Here is a 27,271-nt window from a genome sequence, read left to right as displayed (position 1 = left end):
TAGGGGGAAAGCTGCTGAGTGTGTCGTTGTTTTTGATAGTAGCAGTAACCGGGGTGATGGAAATGGGGGATTCTGAGATACTTGCTTTAATATCCGAGATTTTCTCAATGAAATAATCATTGAGTGATTCACAGAGGGTCTGGGTGGGGGTCAGCCTAGGGCGGACACTGTCTAAATTAGTTAATTCATTCAATATGGAAAAAATGTCCTTCGATCTATTAGTCGAGTTAAGGATACATGAGGAAAAATAAGCAGCTTTAGTAGAAAGGATGGCCTTCATATATTCCTTCCGGGCAGTAGTAAATCTGATCTTTAGGTCAGGTGAATATGGGACAGTACTTAAAAAATTGGACAAGCATTATTTTCCCAAGATCTCAATAATATTACAAAGATTTTATTTTGGAAAAAGAAAACAGAATGACGGAGAGTCTATAGAAAACGTCGTTACAGCTCTCAGAAAACTTGCTGCTCTATGTAATTTCGGGGGAAACACAGAGGAGAGAATTTGTGGTCAATTCATGTTGGAGTGCAATTGTGATATGGTCAGAGAGGAATTGTGGGGCAAAAGTGATCCTGATCTCATTGAAGTGCTCACTATAGCTAAACAGGTTTAGCACTCTACGGAATGCATACAATAACTTCAAAAGTCCAAAAATGAAGGTAAACATGAAGGCAAGAGTGAAGTGTCTGTTGTACATGCTGTTGCAGCTTCCAAAGGAAAACAAAATAATGTTTCTAAGCAGAAAGGGTGTGTTACAGGTGTGGCAATCCTTTTCACATGGCTAACTTGAAAGATTCTCCTACTATTCGTGTGGTTTGCCATTTGTGTGGGAAAAGGGGCCATTTTTCCAAGTGTTGCAAGTCCCCTAATACTAACAAAGAGAAAGTGAATGTGGTGGGAGAATTGGAACATGATATTGTCTTTCAGATTTCTGATGCCAATACCAATGGAATACTGAAGACTGAGTGCTCACATCCTTCTGATGTGGTTATGGTGAATGAGTTGAGTGTGATCATGATGATGGACTGGGGAGCCTTACTGTCCTTGATATCAGATAGTGACTTTGATAAGAGTTTTAGAGGGAAAGCATCTCTTGTAGCACCTGATGTTACACCGTACAGCTATGGAGGGAAGCCCATGGAATTGATTGGGTATTTTGAGGCTGACTTTGAATTTCAAGGTAACAGAGCAACTGGTAAATTGTATGTGCCAGTTAAATAAGACTCTATCTTGAGTTGGCCACACCAGAAGCTATTGTGGATCTTTATGGACCCTAATCTTAGTCCTCCTGTTCAGGTCAGAAAGATGGATACCGTGGCAGAGCAGCTACAACGTGATTTCATCTCTAGTGTTTTCAGCCAAAGTGGGATGTGTGAGGGGTTATGTTCATAACATTGGAACCAAGAAAGGAGCTACTCCTATTGTGTGCAATGTTCTGAATGTATCCCTGAGTCTTCATAATGCTATGGAGTTGGAGTTAGAGAGACTCAAGGACGTGGGAAGCTATGGAGGAATGGGTGGCTCCGGTGGTCGTGGCAGGGGAAATACGTCTTTGTGTGGATCTTCGCCATTTCAATAAAGAGGCTAATGAAGATAATTTTCCCTTACCTAACATTCAGGAGATGGTCACATTGATGGGTAATGATAAGTATTTTACCACACTCAACTTGAGATCGGCCTACCATCAGGTCAGATTGAGTGATGATTCAAAGGACCTCACATCTTTCGGCACGCCTTTTGGGGTGTTTTGTTTCTACCATATGCAGTTTGGGCTTTGTTCAGCTGCATTGGTTTTCCAGAGACTTATATCCAGTTTATTGAAGGGTATGGTTGGTATAAAGTTTTTCCAAGATGGCTTGTTGATATTTAGTGACAATTTGCATGATCATGTCAACAAGGTTAAGGAGGTTCTGCAAGTGTTTATGCAGAGGGCAATCACTCTCAAAATTGCCAAATGTAAGTTAAGCCTTTTGCAGATTACGTATTTGGGTCATGTCCTTTTGAGTGAGGGTGTTAAACCCAAAACTGAACTTGTTAGTGCTATTTCAGAGATGCCCCAACTTTCCAAGAAATAAGATGTTCAAACATTTCTGTGCATATTATGTTAAATGTTTTATACCGCGCACAGATGCCCCAGCAAAGGGGCGTCCTGGCGCAATAAGAGGGTGAACACAACGCAGCATTAAGAGAGACTCAATCAGGAATTTTAAGCGAAGAGAAAAGTTTTAATGGCCCGTCTAAACTGGAGATGATCATCCAGTGCTCGAATCTCAGCGGGAAGGGAGTTCCACAACTTCGCGGCCACTACTCGAAAGGAGCGGCCGCCAATTCGACTCAGCCTAAAGCCTGGGACCACCGACAGATTCTGACCCATCGATCTCAAGGAACGCGCAGGAACATAAGTTATTGTTTTATGCCTGTTTTGTTGCTATTCTTGTGATCCACGCAGTTGCTATACTAGATCTTCTCTGGAAAGGTGTACAGTTTGATTGGTCCGAAGAGTGTACTAGGGTGTTTACTGATCATAAAGATGCCCTAGCATCTGCCCAATTTTGAAAAAGCTTTGTTCCAGGAAAGGCATGCATACTTCACACTGATGCCAGTGAGAGAGGACTTGGAGCTGAATTGAAACAAAAACAAGGAGAACATGAGGTCACCATAGCCTTTGCTTCTAGGTCGTAGAGGGGTGCACAAGGGCTCTACTCTACCATTGAGAGAGAGGATCTTGCAGTCTATTGTGCGATTCAAATGTTCAGACAGTTTTTGTGGGATGTTAAGTTTCTGGTGTGTACTGATCATAAACCCTTGCAGGGGGTCTTTTGAAAAAAGAGTCTACATTGTATATCAATGAGATTCTGCAAGTGGCTTGTTGTATTGCAGGACTTTCAGGTTGTAGTTTCATACTTATCTGGTGTGGAAAACAAAGTTGCTGATTGTCTGTCAAGATTAGTGTCCAATTCCTGTGGTATCGATGATGTGGATCATTGGTGGAAGGATGATGATATCAAGGTGTGCAGTGTGACAAGGGGTTGTGTTACTGAGATTAAATGGGTAAAGGAAGTGGAAAAGGATGACGTGGTGAAGGACATGACTATGTTTGTCTTGTCTGGAGAAGATGGTTGGGAGAAACTTGAAAAGTCTGCTGGGTTTGTCAGGGTTTTGGATAAACTGCTAGAAATTAATGGCATTCTGTAGATTAGTCCCCTCTGGATGTCAGAGAACGCTTGATTCGATTAGCTCATGAAGGGCATCAGCAAGACCAAAGAACTTCTTAGATTCATGTATTTGTAGCCTGGTATGGATCTCACTGTTGAGAGAGTTGTGCAGGACTGTTGTGAATGCAGGTTGAGTGATAAAAGTTTGAAAGTAAGAATTTCTCCCAAGATTTGCAGGGAAATTACCACTGAAGTTTGGGAAGAAATAGGACTTGATATAGTTGAGCCCATAAATGTGGGCAGCACTTCCAAGTATGTTATGGTGGCCATGGACATGCTATCACGTTGGCCAGAGGTGGTAGTTACTAATCTGATTAATACTGCTGCTGTCATCAAGTTTCTATCTGAGGTGTTTGCCCGAGAAAGTAATCATAGATCAATCTTAATGGATAACAGAGAGGAAATAGAGAAGTTTCTGGGTGAGAGGGAGATTTCTCACGAAAAGTGTGCTCTCTGGTATGATTGAGAGGACTTTGAAGGAATCAATACAAATTGCTAGATGTAATGGTGTGTATTGGGTCCAAGCCATCAAGAGACGGGTAAAGGACAATAGATTCACTCCATATTCTACCACGGGTGCTAGTCCATTTGTGTTGCTCAAAAAACGCAGACCTTACACTATGGTGGATCCTCCCTGGGAGAGGAGTTATTGTAAAAGTGAAACGAGTGCTGATGAAGTGATGAGAAAAACGCAAGAGAAAAAAATTGAGTCTGCAGGAGGAGAAGAAAATAATATATGATGTTCATAAGGCAGTCAAGCCTTTGCTGTTTAAGGTCGGTGATGTTGGCAAGGTAAAGCTGCCGGAGCAAGTTTGAGGAATTTCTCAGTTCAGTAGAACATATGGGGTGACAGAAGTATTCTGTGTTGCAGCCAAGTTGGATGATGGTCGCATCTGGAATCACAATCGTCTGGTGGTAGTGAAAAATAAATAATATCATTTTGGGTGCTTTAACAAAGGGGGAAGATGTGTGGTAATGTGCATGTTTTGTAATAACATGTCTTTCTGTGGTGCATTCATTCATTTTTCAAAGAGTATTGGTATATTGCCATTTGTTTATTTGCACTGTCTTTTCTTCTGCTGCAGAGAATTGAAATTGGAATGTACAGTTGAATTGATGTGGTGAGAAACAGTTGGCTGAGAATTGCTTCTAAGGATGTGGCTGGAATTCCCTATGGATGAATAAACCTTATTTATGGACTTCCATTGCCTCCTTGGAGTATTTGGAAATCAGGATTTCACAGTATGAGAATCACAGACTCAATGAATATAGTGGCCAGGACGGTGTCTGTAATGTGACCTAATGGTGTTCCTTTTAATGCTTGTAATGTGACAGTGCTTATGCCTTGCATCCCTGGATACTCACATTGTACCTGACTCTAAGGACAAAAAGTGAAATGAAGTACAAAAGGGCACAAAGAACAACACGTTCTACCATAGAGAATACCTTTGGTATACTGAAGTCCCAGTTTTGCTGCCTCCACAAGACCGGCGGAAAACTACTATACAGATTGGGTACATGCTGCAAGATCATTGCCACATGTGCCATACTGCACAACACTGCAATGAAGAAGGGTCTGCACAACATCCTCATGAAGCCTGATTCTGACTCTTATGATGAATTACCACCACTGCAGGTGCAGCAGGAGAGTATACGTGCAGCAGAGTGACGTGCATGATGCACAGAGATCACCAACAACTATTTCTGAGGTAAGAGTAATTAAAACATCTGATAATGAGACATCGCATATGATGGTAATGCTTGATGCATAACTAGGAGACCACCTTTTATTCAGGTAGTGACAACATTGTTTCACTCAAGGATGAACTTTATCTTTGTGGATGTAATATTGTTAATAAGAAACAATAAAGTGAGCAATGGCAAACAAAATAAAGGTGACTCATTCCTCTGAGTGTACAGTGGTTCACTTGTTTCGGCCTCTGGGATTGGGTGCCTTGTCAGCAACAGCGGACTGTGGGACAGTTGACATGTAAGTCAGGGAGGTATGTTGGTGTGAACGTCTGGAACTGCAAGCCTCCTGAATGGACGTGCCACTGAGGCTACAGCCCTCTTCACTCTCAGGTAGGGGCAATATGTTGGGGATTCAGAGGTTGTGGATCTGGATAATCTCAGGGGCTCTGGTCACCTGCCCTAATCCACATGCAATGTCCTGTCTGCAGTGCCCCATGTCAGTTTGAATTTTCACAGTCCCCCTTGCTAGTGTTTTTGTGGCTACTGATAAGCAGTTGAAGGACTGGGTGAATTAATCAAACATTGCCTCTGTCTCTGCACACAGTGTTTCTTCTCCATTGCTGCTAGCCACTGGTCCTGCCCTTTCTCCAATTTCTGTATCATAGAAGATATTCGTAGCAGATGAGTACTGACAGTTCTATTTGTTTGGTCTGCGGGTGCTGGACGGAGGTGATGGACCTTTCCAAGCCATCATGCACAGGAGAACTCTCTGACATGTAATCTGTCACATTATCTGTATGGGCTGCTGATGTCTGGCCTCCAATCTGTCTGTGTGTCCTGCCCTCCGATATTGTGGGGTCCCTGCACTGCGATTGTCCATCATCACTGTCCACAAACTCTGGCAGTGATGAGATGGTTACTCTCCTGGCAGTTGGATTTGGGGTGATGAGCTGAGGGGATGGTAGTAGTGTGTCCTCAATGACCACATCAGTGTCAGTAGCCCCTTCAGCTGCAATGCTTTCTGACATGTTTGGGCTATAATCTGTGGAAATGCATTTAAATAGTTAGTGTAATTAAATGGTTAATGTTTGCCCACAATGTTGTTGTGATTCTTCTTTATGTGTTTGTGACATGTTTATGTTGTACAGATATGTTTGGTGTAGTCATCAGCGCACAGAACAGCAAGCAACTGATGTATACTGCAACTCCCATGATGCATTGCCAAGGTGGGGCAAGCATCTCAACTGAGGTATTTGTGCTTTGATGTAAGATATAAGGATCTGCTAAAAAATATTGTTAAGAAAGTAAAGGGAAGGTGACTTACAACGGCTGGTGCCTGCCGCATTGGAGGTGTCGGTCATCTGGTTCCAGGGTTCTCTCTCTCCACTGGAGTCAGAGGGGGTGTCCCTCAGCCATCGTGCTATCCACCTTCTCCTTTGCGCGAGACCTCCAGGTTCAGGATCATTCCAGAGATCATTTTGTGGATCTCTTGAATGATCCTGTGGGTGACTGCTAGGGAGTTAACCTTCATCCGGATCACGGTCCGGATCCTTGTTTTTTGGTGGGTCTCTGGGACTGTGAAGGAGGCCTTCCCAAACAGATGGTCGTTGTGGAAGACACATTCTTCTGTCAGGAGCTCCAGCTACATCTGAGAGAATTTTGCCTTCCTCTTTACTCCCTGAGTCCTTGTTCCCATCTTCAGTAGCCATGGTCTTCTCCAGGAATGATGTGATACATTGGCAGTAGTGATGCAGGAGCACTCCTTACTTCCAGCACCTTCCTAGGCCTCTGGGTTGTGGCCACACCCTATGTTTGTAAACTTCCTGGTCTGACATTATCATTCTGCATACAGAAAGCTCTGTTTCCTAATTTACGATTTCCTATTAGGAAATCTCAATTTATTGATTTCTTATTTTGAGAATTCCTATTTGCAAATGCAAATCCATAGGAATCGCTACTTGTAGACTCCGTGGTTACATACATACCGTTTTGCCATTTCTAAATAGCGATTTCTGTGGATTCACAATTCGGAAATCGCAAATCCAAAATTTCATACATATGGCCTTTGATTCCCTATGTCTCTGCCTTATACCACTCTCTATGTTTATCTCTTTCCTCATCCAAGATCAATGTCTCAGTTTCAGCTTTTGGCAACCCAGTGTCACTGCATTGCTAAGTGTGTGAATGTTGTTGAGCATGCCACTGTCCTCAGTTAACGTGAGTACTAGGAGGGGCCCGTGCAGTTAAAAGCCCTGGGGGTGGAGGATGGGGCTCGACAGACAATGACAAGGGGAAATTAATTATTTATTTAAATTTCCATCGTCCTCGTCTGTCAAGTCCCCCCCACCCTCCCCACCGCTCTTACCTGCACGGGCCGCTCCTGGTGAGTACATATTTGCCTTTGACGAGCCCCTGCTGTCACAGTATTTATTTGACACACCCTCTTGACTGTTTTTCCCTTACTAAAATTGCAGTTGGGCTACATATTCTTTTTCAAGATGAATACTTGAAAAAGGACTAGTTTTCACAAAAGTGGAGAAAAGCTGAATAAGTCGCATGTCCTGTCTTCATTTTGGAATACACCGAGACTAGAGAGAGAGGCAGGAGAGAAACAAACACAACAGAAACAGAGACATTTAAGCTAATGACATAAAAAGGCAAAAGTCGCTAAAGAAATGGAAATAAGATTTAGGGAGAGGAGTTGGCCTAACGGCTAGGGTGGTCGAATCTGGGGAACTGAGTTTGAGTCTCGCAACGACGCTGAAGATCCTGTGATTCTGGGCAAATCACTTATTCTCCGCATGCCTAACAAAAATGAATGTGTCCTCGTGTAATGCAACTAGTGTTATGTAAAGTGCTCTGATACCTTCGGGTCAAGTTTGCGCTATAAAAAACTCAGTAAAAAAAAAAGGTTCCAAAACTGAAAACTAGGCACCAATGGCTACTATTGGGGAAAAAATTTAGAAAAGCTTTTGACGTCCCACAGTTCTTTCTCTTTTTTGTTTGGAAGCCTACTTGTGAGCTGTAAAAAGATTGGACTATATCACATTACATGATAGGACAATGAGAAGGAAACTGCTTAGAATAAAAATAGACATTTTACAATTCAAGTGATCAAAAATCCAATGTCCCCCAACACTGTGTTTCAAAGTTTTACCTTTTCTGTTGGTATGCTGGACTTTGGCTCCAACACTCAATAAATACTGCACACACGTTAAGCAACCACTCTCAATTGCTCTCATTAGTGGCGTTGATCCATTTAAGGCGGCGGCATCTATTTTTGCACCTGAGTTCACTAGAAGCTCAGCTATGTCCTTCTGGCCTGCATGGCAAGCGTGGTGTAAAGGCGTCCACAGGAAATTGTCAGTTGCATTCACATTAGCACTGTTAAAAGGAGAAAGTGAGAAACGGAAAGAGATGTGAGAAACATGTTCTAAAGCACATGGCCTTCCCTTCTTTAAATCTGAAACCATATATTAATGCACATATGCCAACTGCATTATTAACTATGTTTAGGTCTCTATACCTATATGAAGCTTTGTAAATTTGTCAAGTAATGGGAAGGGCCATGTACCCAGAATCTAGGACTGGAAACACTTCATTTCAACTTTGGTTTCTCTATATAAATATTAATTAATACATTTCAATGCAGTACAACAACCAAAAGATCCAGAACACTCTCCTATTTTAAAGAGATAAATATGGTTTTCCAATTATTCGTTGTGTTGGTACAATGAAGAGAGTACAAAGAGCTTTGCACATCCATTGCTGAACTGAGAACCAACACCACATCTGAAAATGAAATTTACCAACAATAAATGGTCTGCCAAGGTACTCAGGAGCAATATTTCTCCATAGCAGCAACTCACATATGTTTGTGTAGGACTTTGCCCTTTTTGGCTAAAGTCCCTAAACTTTTTGATTTCCCCCTAGACCTTTTTCTGACTTGGTGTTGTCAACTTAGATGCTTTGGACACTTTGCCACTGCTAACCAGTGTAAAAGGTTAAGTGTTCCCTGTATAAAGTAATGGTAATTGGTTGTACATGATTTGTATGTTTGCCTTACTAGAAAAAGTCCCTAGTAAAGTGCACTATGTGTGCCAGGGCTTGTAATGCAAATGCTACTAGAGGGCCGCAGCACTATTTGTGCCTCCCAAACAAGTAGCCTTAAAAAGGGAATTCAGGCCTGCCATTGCAGGGCCTGCATGCAGTTTGTGAAACTGCCATGTTGTTCTGTCAAGTGCACGCATATCCCTTTATGTGCACCTGTGGTTGGTCTGGGATCCCCCCTGGACATGGTTTAGTGTATGTGAAAGGCAGGACATGTACTAATGTGTGTGTCATGTCCTGACAGTGAAATAATCTCCATTGCGTTTTTCACTGTTGAAAGGCCATCTTGCCCATAGGACAGAATGGGAGGGCTGTGCAATATGTTTTCCAGCATGTCCTCCCTAAGGCTTAAGATGGAAAGGTGAAGTGTATTATGCCTGAACTCACAATGTAATAACACATCTTTTGATGTAGGTGTTTTTTGCATTGTGTGTTCAGAAGCCACTCTTTTAAAAGTGGCTGCATGTTTGTGCTCTGACATTTCAGCGTGTCTCTGCTTGGCTGTGGATTGAAGCAATAGGATCTGGGGAATGTCTTGACCCAGGGGAGGAGGTGAGACAGCCACAGACTGACCTGCATCTGGAGTGTAGGGGGAGGAAAAACCCCTAGAGGTGAAGAGGCCAGGGCTGCTGCTATAAAACAACTGTCCCACCTCCTGCTGAGTGATTGAAAATCCATACCCCCACTAATCAAAGGAAGAAGGTGTCACTGGCAGGGAGGCACCTAGAACTGGTTTGAGCAGGGGTCAGTGTCCCCTAAAGCACAAAGACTTCAAAGCCATTGAGGGGGATAACTGTGAGAGCTGAAACCCCTGTACTTTGGAGAATGGCTTGATCAAGTGTGAACAAGACTGGAGCTACTTCCTGGTCAAGAGGACCTTTGCCAAGGAAGAAACAACTGAAGAGACTGATGGATAGGACTGCTTGTGCTGTGTGATCTGGGACCGGCCTGCAGTTTGCTGTTTCAACCAAGGAAAGGCTAAAGGGATTTTGCTGGGTGCTGTGTACCCCTGTTTGAAGAACTTTGCGGTGTGCTGTGTCCTAAAGTAACTGTCCCCAAGGGCCTGAGGTGTGCTGGCTCCCTGTTCGGAAACACAGGAACACAAAAGTTTCGAAAGAAGACTCTTAGAGACGCAGTGTGCGTGTGCTCTGTCCAGCCTGAGCTCTTTAGAAGGCATGCCCTGTGATCGTGGCACCTGGAGTCCTAGTGTGTCTCAGAGACGTTGTGCGTATGTGCTCTGTCTAGTCTGAGACCCTCGAAGGAGTCGCTTGTGATAGTGTGCACTGGAATCCAAGTGAGTCTCAACGCCGTTGTGTGCGGGTGAGTTGTGCACAGTGAGACCTTCATGAGGATTTGCCTTGTCATCGTGTGCACCGGAAGCCAAGTGAGTCTCAACGCCATTGTGTGCGGGTGCATTGTGCACCGTGAGACCTTTGTGAGGATTTGCCGTGTTATTGTTTGCACCTAAATAAAGTGAGTCGCTGCGACGCTCTGCCGGTGATCTTCGTGCAGCCGAAGACTCGTTTGTGGAGTGCCCAGTGATCGTGCACCTGAAGTGAAGGAAGATTCAGTGACGCTGTGTACATGTGCTTTGTGGCAGCTGAAACCTTCGTAAGTGAAGCAGCCTGACCGGCAGTCTCGGAGGATCTGAGTTGCTGGCCCGAGCCGTCGTTGCCATTTCACAAAGCTGCATTGGAGGCCCAGCTGCTGACCGAGGAGAGGAGAGTGAGTTAGAGCCCCCAGGTAACGTGTGTCGACTCCTGGGGCAGGGCGCAGGCTTGGAGGGAGAGACTCTCTGCCTCTCTCTCGTGGTGGCAGCGCGAGCCTCTGCTTCGGCTCGTGTTGTGGCCTCTATCACCAAAGGAGTGGTGGCACAGGGGCCGGAGTGTGAAGCTGCACTTTGGGATTACATTGTACTGTGTGAGAGGCGGGGAGACCGCCTAAGGCCCGGTGATCGGGCCTGAGTGTATTACGCATTGTTTCATTTCTGAAGAATGGTGTACCTAACTGTTGTATTACACATTGCATTATTTCTGTATTAACGAAGTACCTGATCTGAGTATTACGCATTGCATTATTCCTGCATACTGAACTACCTGATTAGTGATTGACGCATGGCATTTTTATCTGCATAACAAACAACCTAATTGTCATATGACCAATTGCATTCTTTCTGAACAACGATCTACCTGATTAGCGTATTGCGCATTGTATTTCTCCTGCATAACGAAATACCTTATTAGTGTATATGAATTGCCTTGTTTTTGCAGAACGCATATGTGATGGTGGTATCACGCAATATATTATTTGATCTTGCAAAGTGCCTGATTGTTACGTTATGCATTAGAGTAATATGACATTGCACAAGTATCTGATTCTAGCATTACAACAGCATGATATGATTTTAGGAGTACAGGAGAATGTTTAGAAGTGTTCATTGATATCACCAGAACTTAGGCTGGCTGGCCTAACAACAGTCCAGGAGAATGATTACACAACCTCATATGTTGATTTTATATTTTGTGGTCTTATTGTATATCTTTTTACATAAAGTTTATACTCGTTTTTACAAAACTCGTGTGGAGTCTATTTGTGATGTCATCATTGGATTATTGTGAGCGCGGTTGCGAATACTTTACACATTTGCCTTGAAGATAAGCCTGGCTTCTCGTGTCAAGCTATCAAGGGGGTGAGCGGGGCTATCAAAAAAGGTGACCTTCCTTTCCCTGACGTTGAAACGTGGGTCCCTACTTGGCCTAAGGTACCTACCTCAGCCAACCAGGGATCCCGGGTCTAACAGTTTGTATAAGAAAATGTGCACCCATTAGAAACTATGGGACCCTAAGCATGCAAATAAGTGTGGTACAATAGAAACACAGCCTATCTGAACAAACTGTCCATCAGAATGAAGTCTGTTGCATATACTATGCCAGCAGTATTTATAATTTTTCAGTATTGTTCCACGACTTAAAGCTCAAAACTGGTCCTTTAGCACATAAAAGCTCATGAAAATGCTTGCGCCAACAAAAAAGCATCATACTATCTGTAATCAAATGTCAAACATATTTAAGCATTGCATGCGTTGTCCATCGTAACGGCATGGAGCTGGCCAGATCTAAAAGTAGAGCTACCTGTCTGGTTATAAATACCAACAAGATGGTAATGTCAAAATTGCAAAACACCAGCAAGCTAATGTTTACAGTGCCCCAGCAGGTAAAGTACTATTGCCATTCAAATAATTCAGATTTCCCAATCATGTATATCATAACAGTTATGCCAATATCCACACTGCTTCCAGAATGTAAAGCAGTATTGCCATGCCAATAATCCACAATGCCTCCAGCATACACAATTCCATAGCCATTCCAACACTCTATCTACACTGTCACCAGCATACACAAAGCTATTGTAAGGGCTAAAAACTGCTTTGCCCCAGCATCTATATTACTGCTGCCATGCAAATAACCACACTGACGTCCACACGGAGAGCCTCATAACCATTCATGTCAGTTTCCACCTCATGCCTCGGCATATTAGTACTATTACCATGGCAGAAATGCATATGCTTCCAGCACATTAAACAAGATGCCCATGCCAGTAATCCACCATTCCTCAGTATGTAAAGCACAACTAGCCCCACAGAAAGATCTGCACACATACAAAGAAATTATGACTAAAGAGGAGTTTTTGGTGCATGCGTAGTGGAAGGAGCAGAACAAATATTGTTTCTTTTCTACCTGGCAGTGGCATCCTGTGTGTCCAGAAGTCGTTTTTATGTATCCTTCCCAATTTTATGTTTCTATTTGTCATCTTGAAGTATCTCCCGGTGTGCCGGTATCTATCTTCACCTATATAATTTAGTTAGTCTTTCTATGCTAACAATGTAAAGTGATCCGTTGATTCTTACTCTTTACCAATTCGGGCATGCATATTCAGTCTTTAAATATTTGTATTTATCTTCTTGGCTTCCTACACGAAGAATTACATTCTTAAACCCATTTTACAAAAATAACTTTTGTTCTCTATCAATTTCGACCTTTTGTAGGTCTCGCCTACGCAGCGCGCATGCTCTGCTTAGGAGACCTTTAGCCGTCGTTCAGCTCTTTTTCAAAGCACATACTCATGCTTGTGGCAGCATACACCTTGGGGAGCACGCAGGGGTGCGCCACATGCACGAGTATGTGCTTCAAAAAAGAGAAGACTGCTCTCCAAAGCACGCCCGCCTCGCTGGGCCTCCCTGTCTTGCTCGCGATTCTTGTTTTTTCTTCTCGCGCATAAACGCGTGCACCCTCTAGTTAAACCTCTTTGCATTTTGCATTTCTTTTCGTTTGCAGCACAGCCCTTTCACAAAAAGTTGCTAGCAATCGAGACATTAAAGTTGCCTTAGCTGGAATCCTCTGAGGAAATATGAATTTTTATGATCAATTGTGTCCCCTATCTTAGACCCCAACGTCTCCATGTACGTGCTACAAGTACACGTATGTTCCCTCCACTTCCAGCTATGAAGACGCAAATACATTTGCGTCCAACGTTAACATGTCCTCTTTCAGACCCACCATGAATGGGTCAGATATTCCGCTCCTAAGTGTGCCTTGCCAACGTCTTTATGTGGTGCACTTTCATGTATTTCTAGCTCTGGCGAGTTAGGCCCTGAATTCTGCCATCGAGCCTTTTCCTGCCTTCTGCCTCTGAATGCTCCAAGCCTGGCCCTGCATCTGTATCCATGACCTTTGTCTTACTCCCTGCGCGGCTAACGGTGCTTGGCTCGGCCTGTTGCCTGCCAAGACTGTATACAGCCTTCAAGTTATCTGCTCCGCTCCTCGAAAAATACAATCCTGTCTAATAGTTTAGGTAAACATCCTTCCAGCTGCAGAGCAAAGGGCCCGGCCTCACTGTCTCCGTACAAGTAATTCATAGCTCCTGTTACCATGGTAGGCCCATGCCCCCTCGCATCTCATGCAGACACGTAGGCGCATATGCACGCACTAGCAGTCAGTATAGAATAGCCTCTGCCCGAGAGACCTTTCCTTCCAGATAATACAGTTCCTTAAACACAAGATATTAGATACGATTTGGGATTAGGTTGATCTGACATCCCAGACTTCTGTCTCCTCATGTAGGGCTAAATGTCAAGTCCCCTTCACCCTCCAGTTACACGTCAATCACACGTCATGCTGCTGCGCGCACATCTCTGCCATATATTTCTGCTGACACTGCAGGATTCTCTTATGGATCCACCCACCTGTGACATCCTCATAATGACGTTTCTAGTACATGCCCTCATGCACGCCTATTGTAACGCCTTTTTCATTACGTATGTGTACTCTTATCTCTCCTCTCAGCTGTTACGCCTCCTGCATATGCCTTAATGTAATGCATTGACTATATATATGATAACCTGTCAATAAAGTATTGTCTATCCCTTCCCGAACCTTCGTGGTGACGGAATGCGATCTGCCTTGGTTCGAACCAATTCCTTTTTAAGGAATAAAACCCCTTTTAAACCTCAAATACCACGGATTCTGCCTCTTATTTTTGACTGAGTTATTCCTATTGAACTTTACCGCATAAATTAAGTATAGGTAATTTAAATTTACCACATAATTGGCGCCCGAATAGGGACCCCTCCCCCACCCCACGCGCCGGAGGTGCGTTGCAGGCCCGGTCCCCTGCCACAGCCGGACGGACAACTACGGGTACCCGCAGGATTTCCTGTATCTCCCTCAGGCCAACGGAGGTGACTGAGGCTGCGATCAACACCCAGACGAGGCGGTGAGGAGTGCGGAGGATCCCGACCAGAGCCTAGCTGAGAGAGCAAGATCCGAGGTATACGGAGGCCCGCCAGGTTCCGAAGTTCCGAAGTATCTACGTCACGAGTTGAGTCCAGTCCGGTCCAGTCCAGTCCAGAGTTTCCGAGGCTTTCCGTTTCCGTGCTTCCCGGTGAGTACCGTTGCTGGGGAACATTTAGATGTGCGCATTAATTTGTGCTGGTCAAGACGGGTTTGGGTACACAGACCCGGTCTGCACTGTTTTAGCGGTGTATCTGTACTGTTTAGCAGTACATCCGGTCTGCACTGTTTTAGCGGTGTATCTGTACTGTTTAGCAGTACATCTAGTATTATGCAGTTAGTTAGTTTTATTTTAATTATTATTGTTCGTTCTTAAATGTGTCGAATATGTTTTAATGTTGTGGTATGAATGATTGTTCGATCTGCATTATCGTGGTCATTATATTAATTGTGTTTAAATCCAAGTAAGTATCGAGTAGTAAGGTTTAAGATGCCGTTATTCTCTAAACTAAGACAGATAAAAACTAGAAAAGGGGTTCTAGAGGAAGCTGTTCCTATTCCACCTAGGGACACTCCAGGGTACTTTATGTACCACAAACATGGCCTAGATGCCGTATTATTCCTTGATTTATGGGTGGACTACACCAAGGATTTAGCAGAGAATCAGAGATGGCCCGCTGCTGGGACATGGGATGCCGATTGCATCATGAGAGTAGAAGAAGCATTATGGAAAAAGAAAGCCAGACAGTCACAGAAAGATGCCATTGAATTATGGCGTAAAGAATCGCATAGACGCACAGAAAAAGCACTTAGAAAAGAAGAGAAAAGTAGAGAGGATTCAGACAAAGTCCGAGAAAACGTATTAGTTGGGGAAGGTGAAGTAGTGTGGCTCACTGGTTAGAGGCGGCAGACCCGAGAGCAGAGGACGGCCCGGGACCAGGGTTCGATTCCCGGCGCGGCAGGTTTCTGGACCAGGGTCAGCGGACTCGATAATTCTCTCGCCTCGGTGCCCACTCTGATCAGCGATCACACTCGGCAACTCTGGGCATTAGCTTGCCTCATCTTCACTAACGGCCCCACCAGACCGCCGGGGATGCCTGGTCTCACCCTGGAGATACCCATTAAGGGACCATCTCTCAGGGAAGCCAGGAAGGGTTTCGCAGCGGTCGAAGCGCCTTGGGACCCTACGGGTAAGTAGTGCGCTATATAAATGCCAATACATACAAGGTATACGAGTAAAAGCAGAACAAGTAGACAGACAACGAAACACTCTCATGAATGGTATGTATCCTCTTCTGGCCGAGGGTTTACCTAAGGCCACCCCGGAAGTACCAAAAGATCTGCCACCTCCATTGCTCCCGACCAAAATGCACCACAAGTCCGCAAAGGACATTTTCCTTTCTTCCTATCTAGACGATGCAGCCCCGAAATATTTTAATGTTCCACCGCCACGCACTCCACCTACTGGCGGCGCTCGACCCCGAGATAATCCGCCCCTACCTCTGCAGCAACATACTCCTCCTCCCGCTCCACACCCGCCACCTGTTCCCCCACCTCTTCCTGCACCTATTCTCCCTGCACCTATTCTTCCTGGCTATAACCCACTAAACCCTTTTTTACCTGGCACCTCAGGAGGTGCAACAGGTTTCCAAACGCCACCACAAGCGCATCGATTGACTTATAGGGATTTAGCACTACAACGTACACCCCAATCAGCGAATTACAACATACTCAATGAGCCTCTTACAGACTGTAGGTACCCGGCAAACAGGATGACGACAGAATGATGCTATCATCAGTACGACTAAGACGAGTTGCAAACCACTTAATGTTACTACCAGAGATGGTTGATCATCTAGACAAGATATACCACTTCATCCAAACAGGAGAAGGTCTCGAAAGTATTGGCAACGCCATGGCATATCAGAAAGTTGATACTCAAAAGATGATATTACGTTTTTTCATAAACTGCCTAATAAGAAACCAAGATAGGCCTGGTGCAGACCCGGAAGAAATGAAAGCACTTAACAAATGGGGTCAGAATATAGCGGACGGAAAACATGATAAACAAAGTTGTATAGACAACATGTACCGAAGGATCAGAAAAGTAGTAGAACAAATACATGAAAGTGCACCATATAAAGACGTTGGCAAGGCACACTTAGGAGCGGAATATCTGACCCATTCATGGTGGGTCTGAAAGAGGACATGTTAACGTTGGACGCAAATGTATTTGTGTCTTCATAGCTGGAAGTGGAGGGAACATACGTGTACTTGTAGCACGTACATGGAGACGTTGGGGTCTAAGATAGGGGACACAATTGATCATAAAAATTCATATTTCCTCATTCCCTCCTTGTCCCCTACGGACCCTTCATGATATATCGATCCTCATGAATCTATCGATCTGTTCACGTAACATCATTTGCTCTTCTTTCTTCTTATGGTGTTTTGAATGAGAACTCGAATGAGGAATACATGATGTAGCGCACAAGCCACATATCGCTGGCCCACATTGTAAACATAGGCAGCAACTGAATACTATGAGAAGGGCAATACCTAGGAAGGATAGGATCTTCCATCCCCAGGCTGTCAACGTGGTCCAGAACCAACCGGACCAAGTCCAGGTGCCTGGATTCTGGTGTATCAAACTTGCAATCTTATGAAGACGGGTTATGGCTCTATATACTGATGGCGCGTTTTCTGGAATGAAAACACAGCAGCTCGATCCGATGATTCTACAGGCTCCGCCCCTATCGGCTAGGATGACGTCAAGGACAAGACGATTTTGAAGAACAACAATCCGCATAGCAGACTGCTCCTCTGTTAAGTTGCCTAGGGCAGAAGTAGTTTCATTCACTACAGCCTCGAGGGTTCTAGTTAATTTGCGTATCAGTTTACTATTAAAAACAGCACCTAAGTAGGGAAAGAAACCTTTATTGAAGTCTGTGTATTGCTCCCATGCCGTTTCAGTATAGTCGACAATCGGGAGATCTCTCCGGAGTCTATTGGTTACTAGATGGGTATTCCTATGGTAATCAGGAGGGGCTAGGAAAACAGGTGGCAGAAGGAATGCAATGTAACAGGTACCATCCCAATCTAGAGGTAAGCGTATATATATGATAACCTGTCAATAAAGTATTGTCTATCCCTTCCCGAACCTTCGTGGTGACGGAATGCGATCTGCCTTGGTTCGAACCAATTCCTTTTTAAGGAATAAAACCCCTTTTAAACCTCAAATACCACGGATTCTGCCTCTTATTTTTGACTGAGTTATTCCTATTGAACTTTACCGCATAAATTAAGTATAGGTAATTTAAATTTACCACATAATTGGCGCCCGAAGAAGACAGCCGAAACCAGAAATAGATTCAGACAAGATTGAATCCTCAGAGGAGGAGGAACCACCAGAAACGACAACAGGACAATTGCAATTACCGGCTAGAGAAATGATAGCTTATGTAGGTAAGGGAAGACCCTTTAATAATTCAATGCGTCCAATACGTCCAGAAAGTAAGAGAATTTTTCAAGCAGCCATGTCAAATCCAAAGACCCCTGAACACCTATTTCAGGCCACTGATAAAATACTTCAAGAACGAATGGGGTACCATGTACTCGATTCTATGGACGAACAAGAATTAGCCAGATCAGCAGTACAGTGGGCTGACAGTTCTGCTAAATATAGTGATGACGCGCTAGCACACACGTTTTTAAATCTTTCACCAGACGAACAGCGTTTAGCTGGTATGTACATGATACAACACCTCCTTATATTGTATAAAAGCCAACACTCCGATCCTGGTCCCCTGCCTGATATATTGATAGAACTAATCATGAGGAAATGGAGAGGTCTAGGTACCGATCTAATTAAAATAATTCTAGAACATCGGCACAGATATAGTGCCTTCTTGTGTCCACAGCTTGATCCAGCTCCATCCATGGAAAGAAAAATGTATTACATAGACAGACAGAATCCCTTACGAGAAGTGCACCCAGTTAAAAATGATGATAATACTTTTAGACGCGTGTTTGTGTACACGCCCATAACTAAAATAGAACTATTGGAAATGAAAAAATTAGTGCCCAGTCATGACAAAGATCCAGCAGGTTTTCACCGTGAAATAAAGGACATGTTACTCATGGGTGATTATACCTATCCTGACATTATGAAAATATTAAAAGTATTATTGCCTGCCGGTATTTACGAGAAACTCAAAGAAAAAGAATGGGAGGTGGGAGAGCAAAAGATTGATTGGGCTGCCTTAGAAAATGAAGAAAATACCCGAACTCCAGGCCTAGGGCTTGGGGACAAAGTTAAAGCATTACCAGGATTGTTAGTACAAGTATTGCCACGTTTATTAACTACGAAAAAGGAAGACTGGGGTGCAATCTCAGCCTGCAAACAGAATACCGATGAAGACACTAGTGATTTTTATTCCCGATTCGAAAAATGTTTTGGTATTAATAGCGGCCTGAAAGCAAGTAGCGAATCACATCCACATCTTTTTGTAACAAAATTAGTCGAGAATTCCCTGCCCCAGGTTAAGAACAGAGTACTAAAAGTCGAGAGCACTTGGCAAGCTAATACCCCTTCACAGATGTTACAAATGTTACAGTACCACCAGAATAGAATTAGAGAAGAACAAGAACACGAACAAAGACGTATGAAAGACACGAAAATGAAAATGTTAGTTGCTCAGTCAGTTCCAGCTGACAGTCATAAAAAGGGTATGACACAGCCCAGTAATTCGACGGCTCCTGTTAAAGGGACATGCAACTATTGTAAACAGCCAGGTCATTATATAAACGATTGTGCAGTTCTGAAACACAATATCTCCACGGGTAAAACAAAAGAGAGACCGCGTCCGCCCAGACAAGATCAGGTCCAACAACAAGTACCCCAGAATGTACAGCCTATGCAAGCCTCACAACAGTCGGTACAGACCGTAGCAGTACCACAGCCACAGCCTATTGCCGCAACACAAAACACGACACAACAGATGTACCAGTATGCACAAAATGACTACCCCGATTATCAACGTTACACATGAAACAGCCTAGAGAGGGAGGTTGGCTTGCCTCTTATTGAGGTTCCTGTAGATCAAGAGGGTCCTTATGTACATAGTCAAGTATTAGGGAAAGACAGAAAGTTTTTAATCGATACAGGGGCAAGCAGAACAACTATAAGTCACGATGAGGTTCCAGGGGCACCCCTCTCAGGCTCACAGAATGTTTCCCTTGGATTTTCAGGAAAGCCTATTATTAACGAAGTATCACAACAGCTTCCTCTTGCAGTTGGTCCATTGACACGTACTACAGATTTATTGCTTACAAAATCATGCCCAGAAAACCTGTTAGGTATAAAGACACTGAAAGCTCTAGGAGCTATAATATGCTGTTCTCCGGAAGGAGTACGACTATTTTTGCGAGACTTTAAAGGTCACTATGTATTGAGAGACATGGATCATCGATTACAGAATGTCCCTGCACATTTATGGGCACAAGGCCCCACTGATGTAGGTTGTATGCACATTACACCATATCGAGTCACACTCAAAGCAGGAGTGGTATTACCACGAATTCGACAATACAAGTTACCCCCGGATGCTGTAGTGGCTTTACTGCAAATCATTGACGAGCTCATTGCACAAGGAGTGGTCGTGGAAACCGACTCCAATGTATGTAATTCTCCTATCATTCCGATTCTTAAACGTACTGATCCAAATGCACCCCCTGTTTATCGATTAGTTATTGATCTGTGCGAATTAAATAAATGCATTGTGCCACAGTATCCCGTGGTTCCAGATATCTCTTCATTGTTGACAGCTATTGATTCAGAAGCAACGTTCTTTACTGTAATTGACCTCAAGAACGCCTTCTTTAGCGTCCCAATCGATCCGGAAAGCCAATACCTTTTCGGATTCTGTTTAAATGGACGAAGCTTCAAATTTGCACGCGCACCTCAAGGATTCCCAGAAAGCCCCAGCATCTATAGCCAAGCACTGAAAAGACAACTTGACAGTATTCACATGCCTGATAACACTGCCCTGCTTCAGTATGTCGATGATCTGTTGATCACCGCCCGAAGCGAACCCGAATGTGAAAAAGCATCACTGACGGTTTTACATTTTCTGGCCGACAAGGGGCACAAGGTGTCCCCTTCGAAGCTGCAATTCTGTGTTCAGCAAGTTCTTTACCTAGGCCACTTGCTGTCCAAAGGGGGGAGACAGCTCACACCTGACCGCATCCAGTTAATTGTAAATATGTCACGACCCAAGACACAAAAGGAGGTGCGGGCCTTCATAGGCCTCACGTCGTACTGCAGGCAATGGATTCCCCAATATGCATTTCTAGCGAAGCCACTCATTCAGTTGACAACCCAGGAGGCAGCGTCTTCGACTGTCCTTCCTTGGACTCAGGAACATACACAAGCTTTTGAAGACTTAAAGAAAGCCTTATGTCAAGCACCAGTTCTAGCAACACCATGTTACAGTAAGCCTTTTACACTTTTTGTCACAGAACGCGAAGGTACTGCCTTGTCAGTACTCACTCAGGAACAAGCAGGTTCACACAAACCGTGTGCTTACTTTTCTAGCACATTAGATCCAGTAGCCCAGGCTCTGCCTGCGTGCTTGAAATCAGTAGCAGCGACAGCTCTAGCAATTAGACAAAGTGATTCCATAGTGTTAGGACATCAATTGACAGTACAAGTTCCACACTCCGTGGAAGTTCTTTTAAACCGTACACAGACCCAGCACTTGACTATAGCACGATTGACATGTTATGAATTGACATTGTTTCAGCCACACATAGAAATCAGACGCTGTAGCACATTAAATCCTGCCACACTTTTGCCATTAAGTGGAACAGACCCATTGGCACATGATTGTATTGAAGTCATTACTATTACGACGAAACCCAGACAAGACTTGACAGACATTCCATTACCAGATCCAGACCTGACACTTTATGTGGATGGTTCATGCATGAGAACAAGTACAGGAGAATTAGTGGCCGCCTACGCAGTCACGACAGACACCGAAGTTATTGAAACAAATTGTATCGACACCTTATCAGCTCAAGCAGCAGAGCTCACCGCTCTGACACAAGCCTGTATTCAAGCCAAAAATAAGAGAGTTAACATATACACAGATTCACGTTATGCATTCGGAGTCGTCCATGACTTCGGAGTTCTCTGGCGAGAGAGAGGTTATTTAACTTCTCACGGTGCCAACATTCAACACGGTCCCCTCATTCAAGCTCTGTTAGATGCAATACATCTGCCTACTGCGATATCTATCATGAAGTGTAAGGCACATACAAAGGTCACCGATGTCATCTCCCAGGGTAACGACCTGGCAGACCGAACAGCTAAGCAAACTGCCCAGAATCGAACTCATGCAACTGACTTGACAAAGACAATAGTTCCGACATCGACACATTGCATGACAGTCAGGGATCCCGCCCATGATGTAATTGACATACAGACACATGCTACACCAGATGAAATCAAGAAATGGACTGAACTAGGAGGGATCCAAACAGATCAGGGATGGATGACGAAGGGAAAATCTAAATGGTTTCTCCCCGACTCTATGGTTCAAGTTATCATTAACACAGTGCATAGTCCAGCGCACCTAGGAGAAAAAGCTATGTTAGACAGTATTCAAAACATATGGTTCAATAAACACTTACGAGCAGCAGCCAAACAGAAAGTGCGTACTTGCATGATTTGTTGTCAGTTCAACCCAGGTAAAAGCATTCCTGTAGAGCAAGGTGGATTTCAACATCCCGATCACCCTTTTGAAGTCCTCCAGATGGATTATATTCAGATGGAACGTTGTCGAGGATTCAAATACGTCCTCGTAGTTGTATGCGCACTTTCCCGGTGGACAGAAGCATATCCAGTCCCAGATTACACTGCTCCGACCACTGCCAAGCAGCTGGTTCGCAAATTCTTCCCACGGTATGGTTTGCCCCGTATTGTGTACTCAGATAACGGTCAACCGTTCTCATCCGAGCTTGTGAAACACATTACACTCCTGTTAGGCTATCAGTGGAAATTCCACTGTGTCCGGCATCCCGAGGCAGCAGGTCTCGTGGAGCGCCATAATCAGACTCTGAAAATGCGACTTTCTAAAATCTGTAGAGAGAAAGGCGTTTACTGGATAGTAGCTTTGCCAGTTGCGCTCTTCTACATGAGGATGATAGCGCATTCTTGAACAGGGCTATCCCCGTATGAGGTGGTCTTCGGTAGACCACCAAATATGTGGGGGACGCCTATACCTCGTAAAATAACTGATGTTGACTGTAATATGCTGACAGATTACCTTGCCTCCTTGATGTCTGCACTACAATCTTGTCGTTCACAGGTAGCTGCAGCCTTTCCTGACAACACCGAGGTGAAGCCCCATGAAGTGGTCCCCGGGGATTATGTATTTGTGAGAAATTTCGACCGAAGAAGCCCGCTGGAGCCCCGCTGGCAAACGCCGAAATTGGTGCTCCTGACGACGAGGACAGCCGTGAAGATTGAGGGCCGAAAAGGGTGGCTGCACTCGAGCCACATCAAGAAATTTCACGGACTACCTTCCGATTTGAACTCTCAGCCCTGCCCTCCTCCACAGACTGACTCGAAACTCCCCCTTGTTGAGAAAACCGCTTCCCAAGAGTATAAACTGAAACTACGGTCTAGCAAGTCAGACAGTTTAATTGTTTAAGTCCTCCCCTAGGTGAATCGGTTAAATTAGTTTCTGACATGTATCCCCTAGACCGAAATAGAGAGAGAGATAGACAGAAACAGCTCAAGAAACGTGCATATTGTAAATCACTTCGTAGTCACTGTATAGTGACATTATTGATTATGTTTTTTCTAAGTCTACTGATTATTGCTGCAAGTATATTATTGCACATCTACTACCCTATTTTCAAGCATGTACATTCTGCTTTCAACGTCACTGCCGAACACTCTTTTAGCGAATTACCTCCGCATGAGTTGTCCTACAGACTTGCGCTGCGCAACAATACATTCATTAGTATGTTACATCACTCCCATCAGACCAACAACGCTACAAATTGTTGGATATGTGGCCGACTCCCTCCCTACCAGAAATACAAGGGAGTTCTGCCCCTCTTTCCGTATCCATTCACACACAATGGTTCCTGTGGCGCATGGTTTAGTTTGATTAATTCTTTAGATTCAGATACCGTAGTTTACCAGGGCAACTGGGTTTGGGGAAACCTGAACTTAGTTTTGCTTAAAGCCTGCTACCCTAATAAGGAGGGACTTCCCAAGAGAACAGGAACTGATCTAGAAAATGAAGTATACGGATTAGGTAACTTCACACTTAACCTCATGATTCTGAATGTTGAATCCGAAGCTGCACCAGTCTTGCCTGCTATGTCAGTATTACCAGTCAAAGGTGAATTATGTGTAAGGAAGAATGGTTCAGTACACTTGGGTCATAGTAAATGTACTACTGTGATCGAATTCAGTGATCAGGGCAAGTCTACATTTAGAGCTTCCCGTCATTCCTACTTCATTTGTGGTCATACCGCATATATACGCTTACCTCTAGATTGGGATGGTACCTGTTACATTGCATTCCTTCTGCCACCTGTTTTCCTAGCCCCTCCTGATTACCATAGGAATACCCATCTAGTAACCAATAGAGTCCGGAGAGATCTCCCGATTGTCGACTATACTGAAACGGCATGGGAGCAATACACAGACTTCAATAAAGGTTTCTTTCCCTACTTAGGTGCTGTTTTTAATAGTAAACTGATACGCAAATTAACTAGAACCCTCGAGGCTGTAGTGAATGAAACTACTTCTGCCCTAGGCAACTTAACAGAGGAGCAGTCTGCTATGCGGATTGTTGTTCTGCAAAATCGTCTTGTCCTTGACGTCATCCTAGCCGATAGGGGCGGAGCCTGTAGAATCATCGGATCGAGCTGCTGTGTTTTCATTCCAGAAATCGCGCCATCAGTATATAGAGCCATAACCCGTCTTCATAAGATTGCAAGTTTGATACACCAGAATCCAGGCACCTGGACTTGGTCCGGTTGGTTCTGGACCACGTTGACAGCCTGGGGATGGAAGATCCTATCCTTCCTAGGTATTGCCCTTCTCATAGTATTCAGTTGCTGCCTATGTTTACAATGTGGGCCAGCGATATGTGGCTTGTGCGCTACATCATGTATTCCTCATTCGAGTTCTCATTCAAAACACCATAAGAAGAAAGAAGAGCAAATGATGTTACGTGAACAGATCGATAGATTCATGAGGATCGATATATCATGAAGGGTCCGTAGGGGACAAGGAGGGAATAAGGAAATATGAATTTTTATGATCAATTGTGTCCCCTATCTTAGACCCCAACGTCTCCATGTACGTGCTACAAGTACACGTATGTTCCCTCCACTTCCAGCTATGAAGACGCAAATACATTTGCGTCCAACGTTAACATGTCCTCTTTCAGACCCACCATGAATGGGTCAGATATTCCGCTCCTAAGTGTGCCTTGCCAACGTCTTTATATGGTGCACTTTCATGTATTTCTAGCTCTGGCGAGTTAGGCCCTGAATTCTGCCATCGAGCCTTTTCCTGCCTTCTGCCTCTGAATGCTCCAAGCCTGGCCCTGCATCTGTATCCATGACCTTTGTCTTACTCCCTGCGCGGCTAACGGTGCTTGGCTCGGCCTGTTGCCTGCCAAGACTGTATACAGCCTTCAAGTTATCTGCTCCACTCCTCGAAAAATACATTCCTGTCTAATAGTTTAGGTAAACATCCTTCCAGCTGCAGAGCAAAGGGCCCGGCCTCACTGTCTCCGTACAAGTAATTCATAGCTCCTGTTACCATGGTAGGCCCATGCCCCCTCGCATCTCATGCAGACACGTAGGCGCATAATCACGCACTAGCAGTCAGTATAGAATAGCCTCTGCCCGAGAGACCTTTCCTTCCAGATAATACAGTTCCTTAAACACAAGATATTAGATACGATTTGGGATTAGGTTGATCTGACATCCCAGACTTCTGTCTCCTCGTGTAGGGCTAAATGTCAAGTCCCCTTCACCCTCCAGTTACACGTCAATCACACGTCATGCTGCTGCGCGCGCATCTCTGCCATATATTTCTGCTGACACTGCAGGATTCTCTTATGGATCCACCCACCTGTGACATCCTCATAATGACGTTTCTAGTACATGCCCTCATGCACGCCTATTGTAACGCCTTTTTCATTACGTATGTGTACTCTTATCTCTCCTCTCAGCTGTTACGCCTCCTACATATGCCTTAATGTAATGCATTGACTATATATATGATAACCTGTCAATAAAGTATTGTCTATCCCTTCCCGAACCTTCGTGGTGACGGAATGCGATCTGCCTTGGTTCGAACCAATTCCTTTTTAAGGAATAAAACCCCTTTTAAACCTCAAATACCACGGATTCTGCCTCTTATTTTTGACTGAGTTATTCCTATTGAACTTTACCGCATAAATTAAGTATAGGTAATTTAAATTTACCACACCTCATCAGCCTCCAGTGAACCGATTGCCTTTTTCTGAACGAAAACTGTCACAGTTGGCACGGGAATAGCTGACTCGTCTTCCAGATAGCTTGTAAATTTGCTCTCGATAGCTCGCTCCCTTGCGCCCCTCCTCACTTTACAAGCCTCCTCAACTGCTCGCCCCGTGGTAGGCTATATGAAAGGACGTTTGTAACTGGGACATCACTGTTGAATGTAGCAGGAATGTGTGAGGCAGATTAATGAAAGTGTGCGGAATTCTCTTCTGGTTAATAATTGCAGCCGTCTGTCAGCCAGTATGCTTAGTCTGCTTTAAACCTTCCTCTCGCTCTTGAATGACGAGCGAATATGGAGCTGCACGTTGAAGAGAGACAATGGCATAAAATTCTCTGTGCGCCCAATACTGCTGTTTAAAATACTGCTACAGAGAAGTACATGAACTGTGCAACAATATAATATAATAATAATACATACATGAATAAATTAGGCATTCATTCATTCATTTAGGAGTTTGTTAAAGCACGACTACGCACCCGTAAGGGTCTCAAGGCGCTAGGGGTGGGGAGGGGATGGGGGGGTGCAGGTTCCATTCCATCAAGGAGAGGGTCTGTCGAAGAGCCAGGTTTTGAGGTTTCTTGCGAAGATGGGGAGCGATGTTGTCTGTCTGAGGTGGAGCGGAAGGGCGTTCCATGCTTTGGCCGCGAGGAAGGCACAGTGGATGTATTTGGTCCGGATATGTTTTAAAGCATTGCAAAGTTTCAGGGGGCCTTTTTCAATTTTCGCTCTTTAAGTGATCGTAAAAACCTGGTATTTGCTTGGGGTGACCAGATCTTGTGACCCAAAAACAGGATATTTTTCGAAAATAGAGGAAGACCTTCAATTTTACATTAACGAAGTGGCAAAGAATAATAGCCCTCATCAACATAAACGCAGAAGG

The 27,271-nt window shown here is 44.2% G+C and overlaps 1 protein-coding gene across 1 annotated transcript in view; it reads right to left on the bottom strand.

Moving 5' to 3' along the window:
* Positions 1–27,271, bottom strand: part of ANKEF1 (ankyrin repeat and EF-hand domain containing 1) — a 248,431-nt gene that overhangs the window by 48,754 nt on the left and 172,406 nt on the right. The window contains exon 8 of the mRNA XM_086927711.1: positions 8,066–8,292. Within this exon, the coding sequence (XP_086783837.1) occupies positions 8,066–8,292 (227 nt within the window). The remainder of the gene's footprint in view (positions 1–8,065; positions 8,293–27,271) is intronic.

The sequence above is a fragment of the Lissotriton vulgaris genome, chromosome 6 (assembly GCF_964263255.1).
Source record: "Lissotriton vulgaris chromosome 6, aLisVul1.2, whole genome shotgun sequence".
Classification (NCBI taxonomy): Eukaryota; Metazoa; Chordata; class Amphibia; order Caudata; family Salamandridae; genus Lissotriton; species Lissotriton vulgaris.
Note: the sequence above shows the minus strand (reverse complement) of the source record. Positions and strands in the feature narration are given on the sequence as shown.